The following is an 18054-nucleotide window of genomic DNA, read 5'->3' on the forward strand; positions in this document are numbered from 1 at the left end:
GGAGCAGGTGCCCCTCTGTGTTGAGCTCTCAGGCTCCTGGCCTCCACTGCATGTTGTACTCTCCTTTGAGCTGTGGCCATGGTGGGTTGCTGCCTTCAGGCCGTGCTTTACTGCTCACGAATCACCAGATTGCCACGGAGACCTGGGGGCAGGCCCACCTGGGTGCTGCCTCCAGCCACACTTTCCTGCTCTGGGATCGCCATGGCGACCCAGGAGCAGGCACACCTGGGGGCTGCCTGTCCTCTGCACTTTCCTGCTCTGGGATTGCCATGGCGACCCAGGAGCAGGCCCACCTGGGGGCTGCCTGCAGGCCACTCTCCTGCAATGGGATTGCCATGGTGGCCCAGGAGCAGGCCTTGCTGGGTGCTGCCTACAGGCTGCACTTTCCTGCTCACCATGGCAAGCCAGGGGCAGCACTTTCCTGCCCTCAGATTGCCATGGGGGGCCCAGCTGGCAGCAGGGCTTAGGCGGCACATGGGGGTCCTGTCTGGGGGCGGGGCTTAGGTGGCACACGGGGGTCCTGGCTGGGGGCTGGGCTTAGGCAGCACACAGGGGTTCTGGCTGGGGGCAGGGCTTAGGCGGTGCGGTGCTTAGGCAGAACATGGGGGTCTCAGCTAGAGGCGGGGCTTAGGCTGCACACGGGGGTCCCGGCTGGGGGCAGGGCTGCACACGGGGCCCAGATGGTGGCTCACACTGTCCCACCCTGCCTGCAGTATGCAAATTGCCCGCCATCTTTGTTGGCGGCTAATTTGCATACCACGCTGATTAGCCAATGGGAGGCGTAGCAAAGGTACGGTCAATTACCATCTTTGTCTATTATTAGATAGGATGGTCTGACATTCATTTCTCTTCCTCATTCCTCCTGTTTACAATTTTCTAGAGTAAGTACAATGCCATTTCTTTAACTATTTACTGATCATCCAGAAGTATAGCACAGAAAAATAATCTTTATTATGTTGTAACTAGAAACAGATCAGATAGCAAGTTCACAAGGTATTTTTTATTTTTTTATGATCAGGCTTCAATAACAATAATCAAAATGAGTCTCAGTTGCACAGATATTTTGGTCACTATTATAATCTTCAAGGGCACAAAAGCCAGCAGCATAAACTAATATGTAGGTAATGACTACGAGAGTTTCCCATGGGCCAAAAATGTAGATCACTGCATTAAATTCTACCCTTGTATTTTCTTAATATTCTTCTTAAACACTGAACAATTATTGTTACTCAGCAAAATATCAAACATGCACATAGTATTCCTACAAGAATACTATCTTAATATTGGCAGTATTAATACCAAGCTATTCTTTCCCCGAAATTCAATGAAACATGGTTCTATTACCCATATGTATGTGTGTTAGTGGTAATATGCACACTTGATTTTGTTTTCATGGTTAAACAGCAGATTGACTTTGCATTTGGTGACCAGCTGTAGATCTTATCTATATTATAAAAGACCAATGGCCCTAACGCCGTAACACCATAATGACTGGTCATCAGGAGGTGCATGGAGCACCTCTCGGGCCCTACCCCCACCCCACCCCACCTCCCAGCCCTCCCCACCCTCCTTTCCCCCCACCCTCCCGGGGTGCCAGCAGCATCCCCAGAGTGTTGTGGGGCGCCGGCAGCATCTGAGGAGCATCGCAGGGCGCCGGCAGCATCCGCGGAGCGTGCAAGGTATTGCGGGCGGCGGACATGGCCCTGATGGCAGGCTAGGCCTAGGAGACCCTACACGCACATGATTTAATCGTGCACAGGGCCTCTAGTTTTTTAAATAAATTTAACTACATTTTATAAGCCCTGAGATTTTCAATAACTTGCCAATGATTATATACTTTTAATTTATACTTTATTCCAATTAATTTGAATCCCACATAAGCATTTAACATTATTTACAGATGGTTGTAACTAAAACAATGATAAAATTTACTACTTGTATAGTAAGACTCCTCTAATAAGGCCTTTAACTAAGAACTGCATGTTTTATGCATTTTTTGCTTGCTAGGAGCAATTCTTAAAAATTCTTAAAGTTACGATTCTCTGTCAGCAATAAGCGCTTTTCGCTTTGCTACATAAATAACCAGATTCACTTTTCCCTCTCTTGTAAACAACTTTTTTTCTTCCCACAAACATAAATGTTAACAGTCCAACTGAACCGGTACCAAAAGAAACTTAGTATTTGAACAGCAGATAACTGTAATGACTAGCAGAGAAATATGCTCATAACAAACAGGCATTCAATAGTATTTGTTACACATGGAATGCGTGAATTGTAAGGCAGCTGTTAGGCAGACACTTTTCATCATACACCATAACTCATTTTGTTTAACAAGGGAATTCAAGGTTACCAGATTTAATTTGCCCTCAAATGTAAATCCAAGATTTTGAAATTTTAAAAACTGTTTGAACAGTTCTCAAAAAATGTAAACAAGTTAATAGTAGTTGCTACTGCAATCTTAGTTGAGAGGAAAAAAAGAACAATTGCTTTCTACTAAATCATATGTATAGCTGAGAAGAAATACAAACTTAAGAAGTGTTAGCTAGCCCTACCTGGTTTGGTTCAGTGGATAGAGCGTCAGCCTGCGGACTGAAGGGTCCCAGGTTCAATTCTAGTCAAGGGCATATGCCCAGGTTGCGGGCTCAATCCCCAGCAGGGGGCATGCAGGAGGCAGCTGATCAATGATTCTCTCTCATCATTGATGTTTCTAATGTTTCTATCTCTCTCCCTCTTCCTTCCTCTCTGAAATAAATAAAAATATATTTTTTTAAAAAGCGTTAGCTAATAATTATTTTCTCCAGATTTATCCTTGCAGTGCTTTTTGTTCATATATTTATTCCTGTTAACTTCTCTGAAGCTGAAAGAGAATTTTATTATCTGAATAGATTTCCCTAACTTCTTAGGTACATGTTAGTAAAAAGCTAGTGTAAATATAAGGTTGTATTTTCAAGTCATGCCATGTTTCTGTATTTGTTTTTTGCTGACATTAATTTTTTCCTATTGAAATGATTCTGTATATATAGAATATGAGCAAATCTGCCAATTTACTACGTATGAGATTGCTTGATTATAATATTCAGTTTTTGTTGATAGCTTTGAAGCATATTGCACACTTGTCATCTAGAGTATTAATAAGTAACTTACTCTTTTTAGAAAGTATACACTGACAAATTCTTAAGTGAATGGCTTTGGCCAAACGTTTTTAGGATGTCACAGGACAATAGCAATGGCAAAAACATTGACGATACAGTTCATGGTTCGGTTCTCCCATCTCACAGTACAGGTTCCTGAAAACACACACACAAAAGGACTTTGAAATACTAGCAAAACAATGAAATTACCAGATAATATATTTTCATAGGTTTTAATATCTTATTTCCTGCAATCTGTTAAATGTTAATATTTCATATTTGTCTGAAGACATACTTGTTATAGTTAGATACGAAGCAATTCTATTGATAAAGTTTTTTCAGAATTAGAAATAAATAAGCATTTGACAATAAGTACACTGTTTGACTTTGTTAGTAGTTGGATTTTGTTTGAATCAGCTTAAGGTCTCTTACCATCAGATGTGGTATCCCAAAAGCATGAGCTGGCTGTGTGAAAGCCATATGCACTCCTCTGGACCACTGCACAGGTCACTAAAAATAAAGTCACAGAGTGAGGATGCTTATAAACAAAGGAAAAGATATCCAAGATCTAAGTGTTTGAGTTTTTGGCTTTAAAAGATGTAAAAATAATAGAAAACAAAGCATTTAGCAAGTAAGAATTTAAAAACTAAAAAAGCCCTCACCTTGATTATTTAACACCATGATTTTGTCCCCACTGGATCCAGTCTGTTTGTTGCCCATTGCCATAACCAGTGGTTATGTGCCCTGCCTCATGGACATAATTCAGTCAAAGAAAATATTCCGCTTTAGAAATAATTATTGTGTGGTACTTCACAGTCCTACATGTAAGGAGGCATGTGTTTACTGAAAAGTAGACAGTAGTGCCCAGTAGGTTGTGGTGGAAAGAGCTAACTGATCCTATCTAATAATAGACAAACATGGTAATTAACAGTACCTCTGACACGCTTCCCATTGGCTAATCAGGGAGATATGCAAATTAACTGCCAACCAAGATGGCAGCCGGCAGCCAGGCAGCTGAAGCGAACAAAAGGCTTGCTTGCTCCAGCAATGGAGGAAGCCAAGGTTCCCCGCCAGCCGCTGCCGGCCTCCATGCTGCAACTCTTAACAACTATGTTGCAATTATAGAACCTAAACAAACCCCAGAAACCCACTTTCAGCCAGCCGGGCTTCAGCCAGCAGGATCGCAACAGTGTTACAATTATAGAACCCAAACAAACCCAGATACCTGCTTTCAGCAGCCGAGGTCTCAGAGCTGGAGCCGAGCCTCAGAGCTAAAGCCAGCTCTCAGCTCCAGTGACAGCCATAGAAGGTAAATAAATCCCAGAATTAAAAAGAAAAAAGAAAAAAAGGAGAGGTTGGGAGCTTCAGTTGCCCACCAGCCTGAAAACAGCCATCATCCCATCACTCAGACTGGCAAGGCACCCCAGTGAGGACCCCCACCCTGAAGTGACAAGATGGTGGCTAATTTGCATACTGAAGGTGGGCGGCAGCGGGCAAGGCTGTCTGTCATCTGGGACCCGGATCTGTGACCCTGCACGGTGGGGGCAGTGCTTGAGGCTGTCCGCAGTCCGGGACCCAGATCTGTGACCCTGCCGGGCGGGAGGCAGTGTTTGATGCTGTCCGCGGTCTGGGGCCCGGATCCGTGACCTGGCGGGCGGGGGGCAGTGCTTGAGGCTGTCTACGGTCCGGACCCGGATCTGTGACCTGGCGGGCGGGGGGCAGTGCTTGAGGCTGTCTGCAGTCCGGACCCGGATCCGTGACCTGGCGGGCGGGGGGCAGTGCTTGAGGCTGCCCACGGTCTGGACCCGGATCTGTGACCTGGCGGGTGGGGGACAGTGCTTGAGGCTGTCGGCGGTCTGGGACCCGGATCCATGTCCTGGTGGGCGGAGGGCAGCGCTTGAGGCTGTCCACGGTCCCGGGACCCGGATTTGTGACCCTGCCAGTCGGGGGGCAGTGCTTGAGGCTGTCCACAGGACCAAGACACTGATCTGTGACCCTGCTGGGCAGGGGGCAGCACTTGAGGCTGTCCGCAGTCCCGGATCCGTGACCCTTCCCGGCGGGGTGGCAGCTCACACAGGGGCGGGTCAGCCGGGGTTGGGCCGGGCAGGACGCCTGGCTTCCGCCCAGCCCTAGTCACTCTGGGCAGGTGAGCAGCACAGAGACCCTCTGGACAGGGGAGGCAGGCCGGCGGAGGGCGGCCTGTACTCCCCACATGGCGGTGGTGACAGCTGTGAGTGCGCCAAGCGGAGCCTGCAGGTTGAGCTGAAGTAGCGCCTGCAGGCCATCAGTGCCCAGGAGTGGCTGCGCAAGATCTGCCTCCTGGCCCAGAAGGTGCAGGATCACAGGGACAGCCACCGTGGCGGGCCAGACTGATGTCCTCCTGGCTGCACCACGGGGGTTTGCGGATCTGCAAAGTCAGAGGCCTCCGGTGTGCACATCCCCCACTGGCATGCGAACATTCCCCAGCACACTGTCACCCTCCCGCGCCTGCAACAGTTGCAAACCAAGGCGTGCACAAGTTCCCCCCCGCCTCTCCACCGTACTTCCATCAACCCGGCATGCCTAACACCCCCACAGGATGTGCACATATCCCCTCTGATGCACTCATATCCTTTGGAGAATGTCTGGGTGTTCTGGGTGCTGAGGGTGGGTGCCTGTGAGATGACAGTGAGAGGGCGGAGTGGTGATGCCCTGTACCCATGCAGGCCAGTGCAGCTACGAGATCACCTCTGGGGGGTTAATGCAGGTGCTGAGGCAGGAGCAGGTGCAGACAGACACACCTGGTGGGCGCGGGCGGCCCTTGTTGAGGTGCCTTCAGTCAGCGTTCAAGATCAAGAACCCAGAGGCGGAGAGGAATTCTATCCTCTCAGTGAAACAGTGGGATAGTCGGGGTGACTGTAGAGGAGGAATGTGCACTTTGGGTGCCAGCACCCATGAGCGACTGCTGCCCTGACTGAGCCTCACTTGCTTGGGGCCTAGCACACTCCTGCCGGGCAGCAGGTGACAGGACGTGCTTTTCCGAATTAATGAGAGAAAGCGTTGATTCTCCTGCTGCCCACGAAGGTGAAAGTGAAGTGGGGAGACATGTTGGGAGTGAGCGAGGTTCCCTGTCTGGGAGTTCCAAATCTGCTGTTGGTTTCTTTCACCGTTGACTAGAGATATACAGGGTGTCCCCCCAAAATGTATACACACTTCGAATACCTACTAATTCCAATGGTTTTAAGCATAAGAAAGAAACAACAATGGAGCTGTTATCTGTTAAAAGTGTGGGCACAAACAGGTAGTTGGACATTCCCTGAGGGGTCTCAGATTGGAGAGGGTGAAGGCCAGACTGAGGGGCCCCTCTCCTCCCCTACCCAAGTGCACGAATTTCATGCACCGGGCTACTAGTGTAAATATAAAAGGTGACGTTACCAAGAAAAGGCTTTTGAATAGAAAAAGTTATCTCTATCTTTTAGATATTATCACATATTATCTTTGGATGAATAAGTCGGAAGTCCTTTATACCCTACTAGAGGCCTGGTGCACGAAATTCGTGCATGGGGGCATGCAGGGCATGGGGGAGGTCCCTCAGCCCGACCTACACTCTCTCCAATTCGGGAGCCCTCAGGGGATGTGCTACTGACAGCTTGGGCCCACTCCCCATGGTTCTGCGGGGCCTGCATGCTCCACACCACCGGGATGGGCAAGCAAGCCCTGCTGGGTGCTGCCTGCAGGCCCCCATTGCCTACTCCCCGGTCTCTGTGGCAACCACCCAGCAGGCCCTGCTGGGTGCTGCCCGCGGGCCCCACTTGCCTGCCTGCAGGTCGCTGCCTCAACCGCCCTGCTGTGTGCTGCCTGCAGGCCCCACTTGCCTGCTCACAGGTCACCGCAGCCACCACCCAGCAGGCCCTGCTGGGTTCTGCCTGCGGGCCCCAATTACCTGCTCCCTGGTCTCTGCAGCAACTTCCCAGCAGGCCCTGCTGGGTGCTCCCTGAGGGCCTGCTTGCCTGCTTGTGGTTGCTGCCGCCACCACCCAGCAGGTCCTGCTGGGTGCTGCTTGCAAGTTGCTGCCACCACCGCCCAGCAGACCCTGCTGGGTGCTGCCTGTAGCTCCGCTTGCCTGCTGGGCTCACGTTGCCGGGGTGACGCCAGCAGCATCCTGCCCAGCCTCTATGGACGTGGCCATCTTTGTCGCAGAGTGATGGTTAATTTGCATATTACTCTTTTATTAGATAGGATTAATATCCAACTACAGTGTCTATCATTCAATTATAGTTTCTAAATTCAGAGAAAATTACAAAAACAAAGGTGAGTGAACTTCTAAGGAAGGATAGTAACACTTACCAATATATTTATAAGCTTTTCCCAACTTAACCAAATGTGCTAAGGATTGCTCCACAATACTTGCAGTCCATTGGTTGATGTTGTTCTGATTATAATCTTCACCACCCAAAACTCCATCTATACACTAAAGAGCAGAGGACAGTTAAACAAATTATATAAATTGCAGCAAAAATATATGCAAAATACAAAATGCATTTATAACCCAACAGAGCATCTTAGAAGATATGCATCTAGTAAGTATTCAGTAAGCAGTGTCTCTAATTTTTTAAGCATTTTCAAAGCATTTCCACATGCATTATCTCACTATGAGATACTATGGTCACATAAAGATAAATATGACATGGCCTCTGTTGTAAAGAACTTAATCTAGCAAAGAAGCTAATAATTCTGTAACACAGGGAAGGCTAATCAAGGGTTTTAAGTTATATCATAAAAGGATTATGCCAGTAGAGATTTTAAAAGGGTGTTATAAATTGGTTAAAGAATGGCTTTGAAACAGTTGGGATTTTTTAAAAATATATTATTATTGATTTGAGAGAGAAAGGGAGAGGGAGAGATAAAAACATCAATGATAAGAGAGAATCACTAATTGGCTGCCTCCTGCACACTCCACACTGGGGATTGAGCCTGCAACCCAGGAACATGGCCTGACCAGGAATCAAGCTGTGACCTGCCAGTTCATCAGAAGCAGGTGGCAGAGGGTGGAACATAGTGGGCATCAGCCGTGGCAGGACACTGATTGCTGTCATCAGGGTGAGCCTCTGGTGGTTACTGAAAATTCTTTGCTCCCGCGTGTTGTGGTCCTGCCTGCTGCTCGCACCTGCTGCCGGTGGCGCCAGCCCCGATCACTCGGCCCCATCAGTGGGTGCGGGTGCGAGTGATGGATGATGGCCCTGATTGCCCTTCAGGGCTTCTCCACCTCCCACTGCTCGTGAGGGGTGACTGGCACTACTGGCGCCAGTTCCAATCACTCTGCGCCATCAGCAGGTGCAAGTGGGCCAGTGCCATCAGCACATGGGAAAGGATGTGGCAGGAGCAGGGCTGCTGGCAGACAGGAGACTGGGGGCCACAGTGGGAGGGGCCAGCAGGGGGCACAGAGGATGGGGCCGAGACCTGCCCCTGTGCCCACTGCAGCCTTGCAGCCCACAGTTCCTTTCAGGGTGCACAAATTTGTGCCTTGGGCCCCTAGTGTATAATAATTACATTCTCATTCATATCACAGAATTACTTAGCTATAAAACTAGCATACTTGCTATTAAAAGCAAATCATCAACAAACACTATTTCTGGGGTGCCCTATAAAAAGAAAGTTAAATAATTTTCCACAATATTTACTTCTATTCACTTCTGATATTTGATTGAGCACTGGTTTAGAATCACAATCTTAGGTTTTAAGATCACCACTCCTACCTACTTCCTGTGTATCCTTTTGTAAGTGACTTAACCTCCTGAAGCCCATATTTTCCTAATGCTTAAAGATATAACAGCTTCATCTCAGCAGGTTGTTGTGAGTCTGGAAGGAGATAATGAATGCCATGTGCTCAAACACAGTGATGGCCACAGAGTAATCACAATAAGTCATGCTAGATATTATATCATCATAATTATCATTATTCTGCTTATTTTATTTTTCCAGTTTTATTGAAATATTAGAGGCCCAGTGCATGAAAATTCATGCACTGGAGGGGGGAGTCCCTCAGCCTGGCCTGCCCCCTCTCACAATCCGGGAGCCCTCAGGGGCCAGAGGCGACCCGGCAAACAGGGGAAGGCGACGCCCCATCACACCTCTGCTGCTGCCACTGCTGGCAGCACAAGCCTCGGTTGACCCTGGTTACCTGAGCCTCGGGCGGCCCTGGGTGGCTGGGCAGCTGCCATCCAAGGCTGGCCTGCACCTCAGGCCGGCCCTGGGCAGCTGGGGGGTTGAGGGGACTAGAGGTCTCCAGAGGCAGGCACATGCCTTTCCGCATGCCTGCCACCCCAGCAGGGCTGAGGGGACTGGGTGCCACCATCTTGTGGCTGTGGAAACTGCCATCTTTGTGGGCGTGGCAATTAGCATATTCCCTCCTTTTTGGCTGTGGGCGCCACATTCTTTGAAGGCAGGGCCATAATTAGCATATTCCCTCTTTATTAGATAGGATGATTGGCATATGATATTACGTAACTTTATCTGTTTCTTTTTTGTTAAATATATTTTTATTGATTTTTACAGAGAGGAAGGGAGAGGAAGAGAGAGTTAGAAACATCGATGAGAGAGAAACATCGATCAGCTGCCTCCTGCACACTCCCCAGTGGGGATGTGCCCGCAACCCAGGTACATGCCCTTGACCAAAATTGAACCCGGGACCCTTGAGTCCGCAGACCGACACTCTATCCAATGAGCCAAACAGGTTAGGGCAATATTATGTAACTTTAAGGTATACAATGTGATGATTCGATACATGTATATATTGTGAAATAATTATTATGACAAGGTGAATTAATGAACCAGTCTTCTCACAGTTATTATTTTTGCATGTGTGCAGAGAACATTTAAGATCTACTTTCAAGCAACTTTCAAGTATACAATACAGTGTTAACTGTAATTACACACTGAACATTAGGTTACCAGAAATTATTCATCTTTAACTGGAAGTTTATACCCTTTGATCTATATTGCCCTGTTCCTCCGGCTCCCCCAGACCTCAAAAATCACCTTTGTACTCTCTGTTTCTATGAGTTCGACTTTTTAAAATTCCACATATAGTATTTGTCTTGCCCTAATTTTGCTGCTAATGTTTTATATTTGAGTGATAGAGCCTGGATGATAAAGCACTCATTCAATTAATTTATAGAATCCAGCTTAATCACACACAAACACACAAACACACACACACACACACACACACACACACACATACACACGAGCATGTGCACATATGCATTTACTACAATTGTAGTTAAAATTCAGAAAGGCACAAATTAATATGAAATGTTAAGCTGGGCAGTATGAAATCTTCCCTAATAAAATGTAGAAAGAAAACTTAAATTTAGAGGAGCTGAAGAAAGGACTGGGGCTCAAATTATTCTCCTAGAATATGCAATAGCATAAGAGTTAGGAGGGCCAATGGACCAGGGGTCAGGGCAACAGTATTTTAATTCTGTCTTTACCATCCCCAAGTTGATGACTTTAAGCAAACCTCCTACTCTCCCTAGACTGGTTTTCCTTAATGGGAAACTAAAAGCACTCATTTTTCTTTCAAGTTATCTAAACAACAGAAAAACATCATGGGGCTCTGGATCCCCCTGTAAATAGCTATTAATTAAGATTTAGACTTCTTAATTAGCATTAACCAGGAGGCCCACTAGATAATGAGGTCCTTAACCTGTCTATTCCCAGGGCCCAACTGAGAAAGTGGACACATAGCAGGCACTTGTAACTCACTTTTTCTTTGAGAATTTATGTGGGGGAAATTCTATTATTGACAACAGATAAAATGTGTGTATATCACTGATAAGTGAGTGGTTCTAAGACTTCAGAGGGAATTAGCATAGGGGCTCAGAGTAAGAAATCTAAGGACAGAAAATAAAGGAGATAAGGAGATTAGAAAGAAATAAGGAAAACAAATACCTGCTGAAACTATCGAGAAAGTACTGAAATGTTTCAAAATAGTGCTCTCTCACTCTCTCAATCAACCACAAACACTTTGAAAAAATGAGGTTGTTATTACTCCTGCCCTTCCCATGACCTTTATGCCAACTTCCACCTCCCAGCTGACCGCATTTTGCTTTTGTTGATTTTTAGAGAGAGGAAGAGAAAGAGAGAAACAGCGATCGGTTGCCTCCAGTATGCACCTGACTGATCAAGCCTGCAACCTTTCGGTATATGGGATGACTCTCCAACCAACTGACCCACCCGGGCAGTGCTTCTGTTTTGTTGTATACTGCCAGGCATCCTGGAACTTACTCTGAAAGTGATGTTTAAGTATGAATCTAGAAAACTGATTTACTGTTTTCTAAAATTGATGTCTTTTGAACAAAATAACATATCTCAGGAGGCCAAATATTACTTTAAATGTTTATAGACATATATACACACATACTTTTGTATATGTAAATTTATGTATTTACTGTAGGCCCAATGCATGAAATTCGTGCAAAGGTATGCCTTCCTTCTTCCTTCCCCCAGCTGTTGCTCTCACAGCCCCAGCCCCGCCCCCCCCGCCCTCACCTGTCTTGGCCTGGCGCTGCCTGCGTCCGTTGTCACACACCCCTGGTTCTCGGCTTCCACAGAGTCCCCTGATCGATCACCCTGCAGAGGGTGGCCTGGGCCTCCCTCTGCAGGATGATCATGGGGCGATGGCGGGGCACCCCAACCAGTCGCATGGCACTCACTTTGGCTGGCCTGGCACCAGTGCGTGTCATAGTGTGGTCGTCCAGTGGTTCTACTGTTTGGTCGTTTGGTCAATTTGCATATTATGCTTTTATTAGTACAGAATATATGACATATATACCAAAGAAATAAGAGACCGTAGAAATACCTGCCTTTGGTCATTATGTGTTTTTTTAGTCCTATACTAGAAATTATATTATTGGAAAAATAATCACTTAACATCTTTTAGACACTATGTGATGGTAAATCAAAATCTTAAGAACAATATTTGAAATATCAATTTGGCTCTCCTGTTAGGTAAATAGACAAGTAGTTCTCTTTGGGAATCAATTCTAGCAGAGAAATTAGTCTAGTGGCATCTGCATTGTGGGTAAGGTATTTATAAACACTTTTAATAGCCCTGAGACATTTTTAACTGTGCCAAATCCTAGAAAAAAAATGAGCTGGCCTAGGAAGCAGGCTTGTTTTGTGGGTATGGCTCTTAGGGCCTGTGTTTTAGCTGACCTTACCTGCCTTTAGTCTAGGGGGTCCTCAAACTTTTCCAACAGGGGGCCAGTTCACTGTCCCTCAGACCGTTGGAGTGCCGGACTATAGTTTAAAAAAAACAAACTATGAACAAATTCAGCAACAGGCAGCGGTGGCAAAAACACCCAGCGGGCTGGATAAATGTTTTCGGTGGGCCGCATGTGGCCCGCGGGCCATAGTTTGAGGACCCCTGGTAGGCATTGAACACCTTATCAGCCTGTCCTGAGACAGTGCCTTACTTGCCTCAATGTTCTGGTGCACAAGTTTACCCAAAACTCAATCAGGTCTGGCCTAGTACAGCTAGGGTCAGCTTGAGTCCTAGATAAGCACCTGAAAATCCTGCCATATTTTAATAGTTTAGAAATATGTATTAGAACTATGTAACCCAGGAATATTTAATTTTTAAAACAATGCAAATATTTTAAATGCCTTGATAGTAAAAAAGCAAAATGCAGTCAGCTGGGAGGTGGAATTGGCATAGAGGTCATGGGAAGGGCAGGAGTGATAACCTCATTTTTTCAAAGTGTTCGTGGTCGATGGAACATGAAGAAAATGATGCTGGGTTATTTGAGGAGCCTTTTAAATAGACCTTATTCTTTACTAACATTCTGAGCCAAATGAAAAGACAAGAGTCACTAGAAAGAGGATAAAATATTATCTTTATTATTGGTAAGGAATAGGTTGGGGTTTGAAGCTTGTTTTTGCTATCTCTCTACGTGTTCAGTTCAGACCTCAGAAGAGGCATCCAAGGGAAAGGCTGAGTCAACAGAGAGAAACACATAGCCAGGCTGGTGCCTTTTGTTGGTCTGGGTGGAGAGGAAAGGAGAAAACAAATACTTAAGTCCAAGGCATTTGGGAGATTTGTTTTTCCAAATGAGAATGGTGGATCAATGGTTGTCACACATCAAACAGGCAATTTACTGTACCTCCATGGGGAGGAATAATGACAGGTGGGACAAGAGGCCAGAAATGTTAAGGAAAAATCCTGTGTATGGAAGGAAATGCCAGGAGTAGAAAAGAAACATGCTCCTAACAGTGTAAATATATTGAAGTAAAAATACTGAATTCACTATTGAGGGAAGAAGCAGGTGATTTGAGGGAACTAAATTTTCATCTCTCATAGCAGGAGCTCTAGGAATGTTGTCTATAATTCATAAATCAAGAAATGATGGTATAAACATTATTTGGAGATATATAAGTAATCTCTCTTAGAAAATAAAAACAGTTGTGCACTGATGGGATTTCCTCTAGGGAATGGAACTGGGTATGGGAAAGGGTGGAGAGCGGATTCTTGCTTTTCATTGTAAGCTTTTCTGTTCTGTTGGATTTTAAAAATGATGTGCATGTGCTGTTTTATTAAATTAAAAAAACCATGCTTCTTAAACTGGCATACACATACTTGGTGGTGGCTAGGTAGGTGCATTTTAGAGCACTGGTATTACTTAAGCACTTGCAAGAAGGAGTTAAGTAATACAAATAATTTAAACGAAAAAAAATATATATATATATATATATATATATATATAGAGAGAGAGAGAGAGAGAGAGAGAGAGAGAGAGAGAGAGAGAGAGAGGAAATATGCAAATTAGGCCAGGACACCATAAGGGGTCATGACCAGACAGAAGGAGGTTTCCGGTGCAGGTGAGGCCCGGAGTGGAGATGGAGACAGTGACAGGGCCTGCGAGCTGCCGCACCCTGGCTCAGGCGGGCCCCCCGGAGCCGGAGTGGACACAGACATGGACAGGGGGGCCGGCCCGCAGCCTCCACAGCTGAGTGCAGGCCCAGAGAGGAGACGGCGGGCCTGCCTCCAGTGGAAGCAGCGCAGCTCCCTCCTGCCTCCTGCGGAATCAGCTTGGCTCCCTCCTGGCTCCCATGGGCGCAGGCGGCTCGCTTCCACCTCCTGCGGAAGCCTCATGGCTCCTGTGGAAGTAGTGCGGCTCCCTGCGGTTCGCTGCGGGTTCCTGCCAGCTCCCGCAGAAGCGGCGGGTGGCCTACCGCACGCAATATCACGCGATGGGCTACTAGTTTTAAATAAAAAACAAACTCTGATATATTATGGAGTCAAAAGCAGGCTTCACTTGAAGTTTTTATATGAAATACGAGACTTCAAACAAATCTCAGGTTTGCTCCAGGTGACTTTCAGCTCCATGTCTATCCTCTACCCTACTCTGGCATTGGAAAGACTTGAGAGAGTGAGAGTGCACTATTTTAAAACATTTCAGTACTTTCTCGATAGTTTCAGCAGGTATTTTGGTTTTCCTTATTTCTTTCTAATCTCCTTATCTCCTTTATTTTCTGTCCTTAGATTTCTTACTCTGAGCCCCTATGCTAATTCCCTCTGAAGTCTTAGAACCACTCACTTATCAGTGATATACACACATTTTATCTGTTGTCAATAATAGAATTTCCCCTACATAAATTCTCAAAGAAAAAGTGAGTTACAAGTGTCTGCTATGTGTCCACTTTCTCAGTTTGGCCCTGGGAATAGACAGGTTAAGGACCTCATTATCTAGTGGGCCTCCTGGTTAATGCCAATTAAGAAGTCTAAATCTTAATTAATAGCTATTTACAGGGGGTCCAGAGCCCCATGATGTTTTTCTGTTGTTTAGATAACTTGAAAGAAAAATGAGTGCTTTTAGTTTCCCATTAAGGAAAACCAGTCTAGGGAGAGTAGGTGGTTTAAAAAACAACAAACATAGGAGCACTCCTGTAAAGAGTTAGTGAACAAATATTAAAAATCTTGTTTTAGGCCCTAACCGGTTTGGCTCAGTGGATAGAGCGTCGGCCTGCAGACTCAAGGGTCCCAGGTTCGATTCTGGTCAAGGGCATGTACCTTGGTTGCGGGCATATACCCAGTAGGGGGTGTGCAGGAGGCAGCTGATCAATGTTTCTCTCTCATTGATGTTTCTAGCTCTCTGTCCTTCTCCCTTCCTCTCTGTGGAAAATCAATAAAATATATATATATAAATGTATCAAAATCTTGTTTTAGCCCTAACTGGTTTGGCTCAGCGGATAGAGTGTCGGCCGGCGGACTGCAGGGTCCCAGGTTCGATTCCGGTCAAGGGCATGTACCTTGGTTGCGGGCACATCCCCCGTAGGGAGTGTGCAGGAGGTAGCTGATTGATGTTTCTAGCTCTCTATCCCTCTCCCTTCCTCTCTGTAAAAAATCAATAATATATATATATATATATATATATATATATATATATATATATATATAAAGAAAAGTAAAAAAAAAATCTTGTTTTAATAGTAAGGTTTCTAACTTTGTACTGAAAGTCAAAACACAGCTTTTTAAAACTGCAATCAATGCAGCAGCCCTCAAAATGAACAAGATGTATAACTTACCTCTTTAACAAGGTTGTGGGCTTCATCCACATTGAAACCAACCTAAATGGGGAAAATAAAAGACAAACTGCTTGTAACACAGACTTCATCTTATTTGTGGTAAACAGAATCTCCTAGGCTGGCTTAGACAAGTGTTAGTGAATATAAGGGGAATCCAGTCTACTGAGGCTACTAATCCTACCTCAAACACTTAATATTATAGATTGCTTTTCCCACCTACCTCCCTGGAGATTTTGATTCATTTGGTCTGGGTCAGAACCTGGGCAACTACATTTTTTAAAAGTGCTTTACTAGTGGTTCTGATGAACACCCTAGATTGAGAATCATTGCACTGGAGAGTGCAGGAAATAGCAGGAGGTGAATATAAAGATGTGTCATCAGTATACAGGAGATGGCTGCAGTGAAGGGAGAATGAGGTGGTCCATGAGAACAGAGTGCTTAATAGATTAATTTTGTTTTTAACTTATGGTAGGCAAAAATATGGCTTTCCTGAATTAAGGATTATGAAAATACTTGACCATTGTCAATTAATGACCCTTTAATACTATATAATAGGTCTGGCATCTTAGTCTTTCCTTTAAAGTGACTTGATTGACTCCTGAGTTAAAAGCAAATATTAATGACATCCAAGTGTCTGTCTCCCATAGTAGAGAACTAGGCTATGTGATAAGATTGAAATCTACACCAAAATAATTCAGGTTAATCCATGGAGAAGCTTTCTCACATCAGCATTTTTGCAAATCCCACTATACAATTCAAAAATGGTTTAAAAAACAGGTAAATTCTGAAAATAAGCAACATCTTGAATATAGATGTAAAGTATTTTCAACTCAGTTATACCACAGACTTCACCAATAAAGGAATAAAAATACCCTAAGTTATTAGGAATATTATGAAAACAGCCCACACATTTTTACCCTATTAAAATGTTCATTTCACCTTAAAATAAGGTCCTCATCTATTTTTGAAAGTGGTCTACAAATTAAAGGGTGGCCATTCCACTTTGATTTGGAAGATCACAAATACATAATCGGATGTATGGTGTGGTCATGGTAACATGTAATTTCATTTCTTTTTAAATATAAGTATTTAGGATGTACTGCCATACAGAAGCCTCTTAAGAGTCAGAGTAGCACTTGCTGGGGTATATGCCTGAGAGTGAAATTGTTTGTGGCTCAATTTCTAAAATAATAATTTAGCACTAATCTGTAAATATGTTTGCTAACTGCATCACATAACTAATTAATTTAAATGTAGTTTTAGCTTTTATAGGAGCCCACATCCTAACGATGGATAAACCAGAAGTCCCTTCCGGGGGGGCGGGGGGGGGGTTATAATATATTATTTTATGCTGCCCCTCCACTATGCGCCTACTTTTTTTTTCATCGCACCATTCAACTGTGGCTGTATTTTCTGTGAGACAGAAAATATCTTTGTCTCTTCTACACTTGCAGGCCTGTCTTGGTTAAAGTGAAGCAAGAGTTGTTGGGAAGTCCAGGCCTGGGTTCAAATTGGAGCATCTGGCATTCCTTGCAGTTTTAACTTTGGGCAAGCCACCATGAAAGTCAGAGCTGCCACCAGTAACAGGAAAATAACGGACACCATGGGGTTCTGGTGGGGTTTCAGGAAGTCTGAGTCAGTAAACAATGGTTCTTAATCCATGAAGCACCTTCTTTCAGGCACCCAGGACAGAGCGACAGGGAGCTGGAGTGGCTCTACAATTAGGGCCTCTCTTGCTGGGCGGCGGCACCTACTTTGGGGACGCCAAGGGACAGAGTTTGAAAAGTCTGTCCCTGCAGATGGCGGTGCCCTGCAACCCACCCCCACCTCACGCATCCCGAGTCAGGCTTTCCACCCCTCGACCCTGCCCCACTGCCAACCCCAATCGCTACTGACTGCCCTGGTCACCCAGGCCTCTCAGCCCACCCTCCAGGCCTCGGTGTGGGGGAAGGGAGACGGGAGGGGTGAACCCGCGGCCTGGCGGAGGAGACCCAATTCTCGGGGCCTCCGGGGGCCGGGAGAGCACACGGCAGAGAGCCACGCGCTGAGGTGGGAGGGGGCTGGGGTCGCTTTAAGGCGGCAGAGTGGCATACCTCCTCGCAGTGGGGATGGTACTCCTCCATCCTGTTTCCGACTCTCCCGGGGGCGGAGAGATGGGCGGGTCCAGCTCTGCGGCTGCGCACTGGCCTCCGGGGAGACACCGCCCTTGTTTTTGTCGTGGGTAGTCCCTACGAAGCCGCCTTTGTGGCTCAGCGGCGCTACTTCCTGGGATACCGTCAGAGTTCTAAGCGATCCGAGGTCTCTCCCGCTTCCTCTGACCTTTCTGGAAACAAGGGATGGGTGGTAAAGAGCTGGG

The 18054-nt window shown here is 45.8% G+C and overlaps 1 protein-coding gene across 1 annotated transcript; it reads right to left on the reverse strand.

Annotated features, from left to right (window-relative positions):
- Positions 1-980: 980 nt before the first annotated feature.
- Positions 981-17833, reverse strand: DYNLT3 (dynein light chain Tctex-type 3). The gene is made up of 5 exons (XM_081081489.1): positions 17792-17833; positions 15699-15740; positions 7458-7581; positions 3564-3641; positions 981-3287 (listed from the first exon to the last, which is right to left on the reverse strand). The coding sequence occupies exons 1-5, from the start codon at positions 17819-17821 to the stop codon at positions 3211-3213; spliced, it is 351 nt and encodes a 116-aa protein (XP_080937615.1). The 5' UTR covers positions 17822-17833; the 3' UTR covers positions 981-3210.
- Between the last annotated feature and the right edge of the window lie 221 nt (positions 17834-18054).

The sequence above is a fragment of the Myotis nattereri genome (assembly GCF_964212035.1).
Source record: "Myotis nattereri genome assembly, chromosome: X".
NCBI lineage: Eukaryota > Metazoa > Chordata > Mammalia > Chiroptera > Vespertilionidae > Myotis > Myotis nattereri.

Excerpts from the sequence above, each read along its gene's own strand:
- DYNLT3 (XM_081081489.1), bottom strand. The coding sequence starts at position 17,821 with ATGGAGGAGTACCATCCCCACTGCGAGGAG. Across the intron at positions 7,582-15,698 it reads CCCACAACCTTGTTAAAGAG|TGTATAGATGGAGTTTTGGG; the intron begins GTAAGTTATACA and ends TCTGCTCTTTAG. Across the intron at positions 3,288-3,563 it reads TTGGGATACCACATCTGATG|GAACCTGTACTGTGAGATGG; the intron begins GTAAGAGACCTT and ends GTGTGTTTTCAG.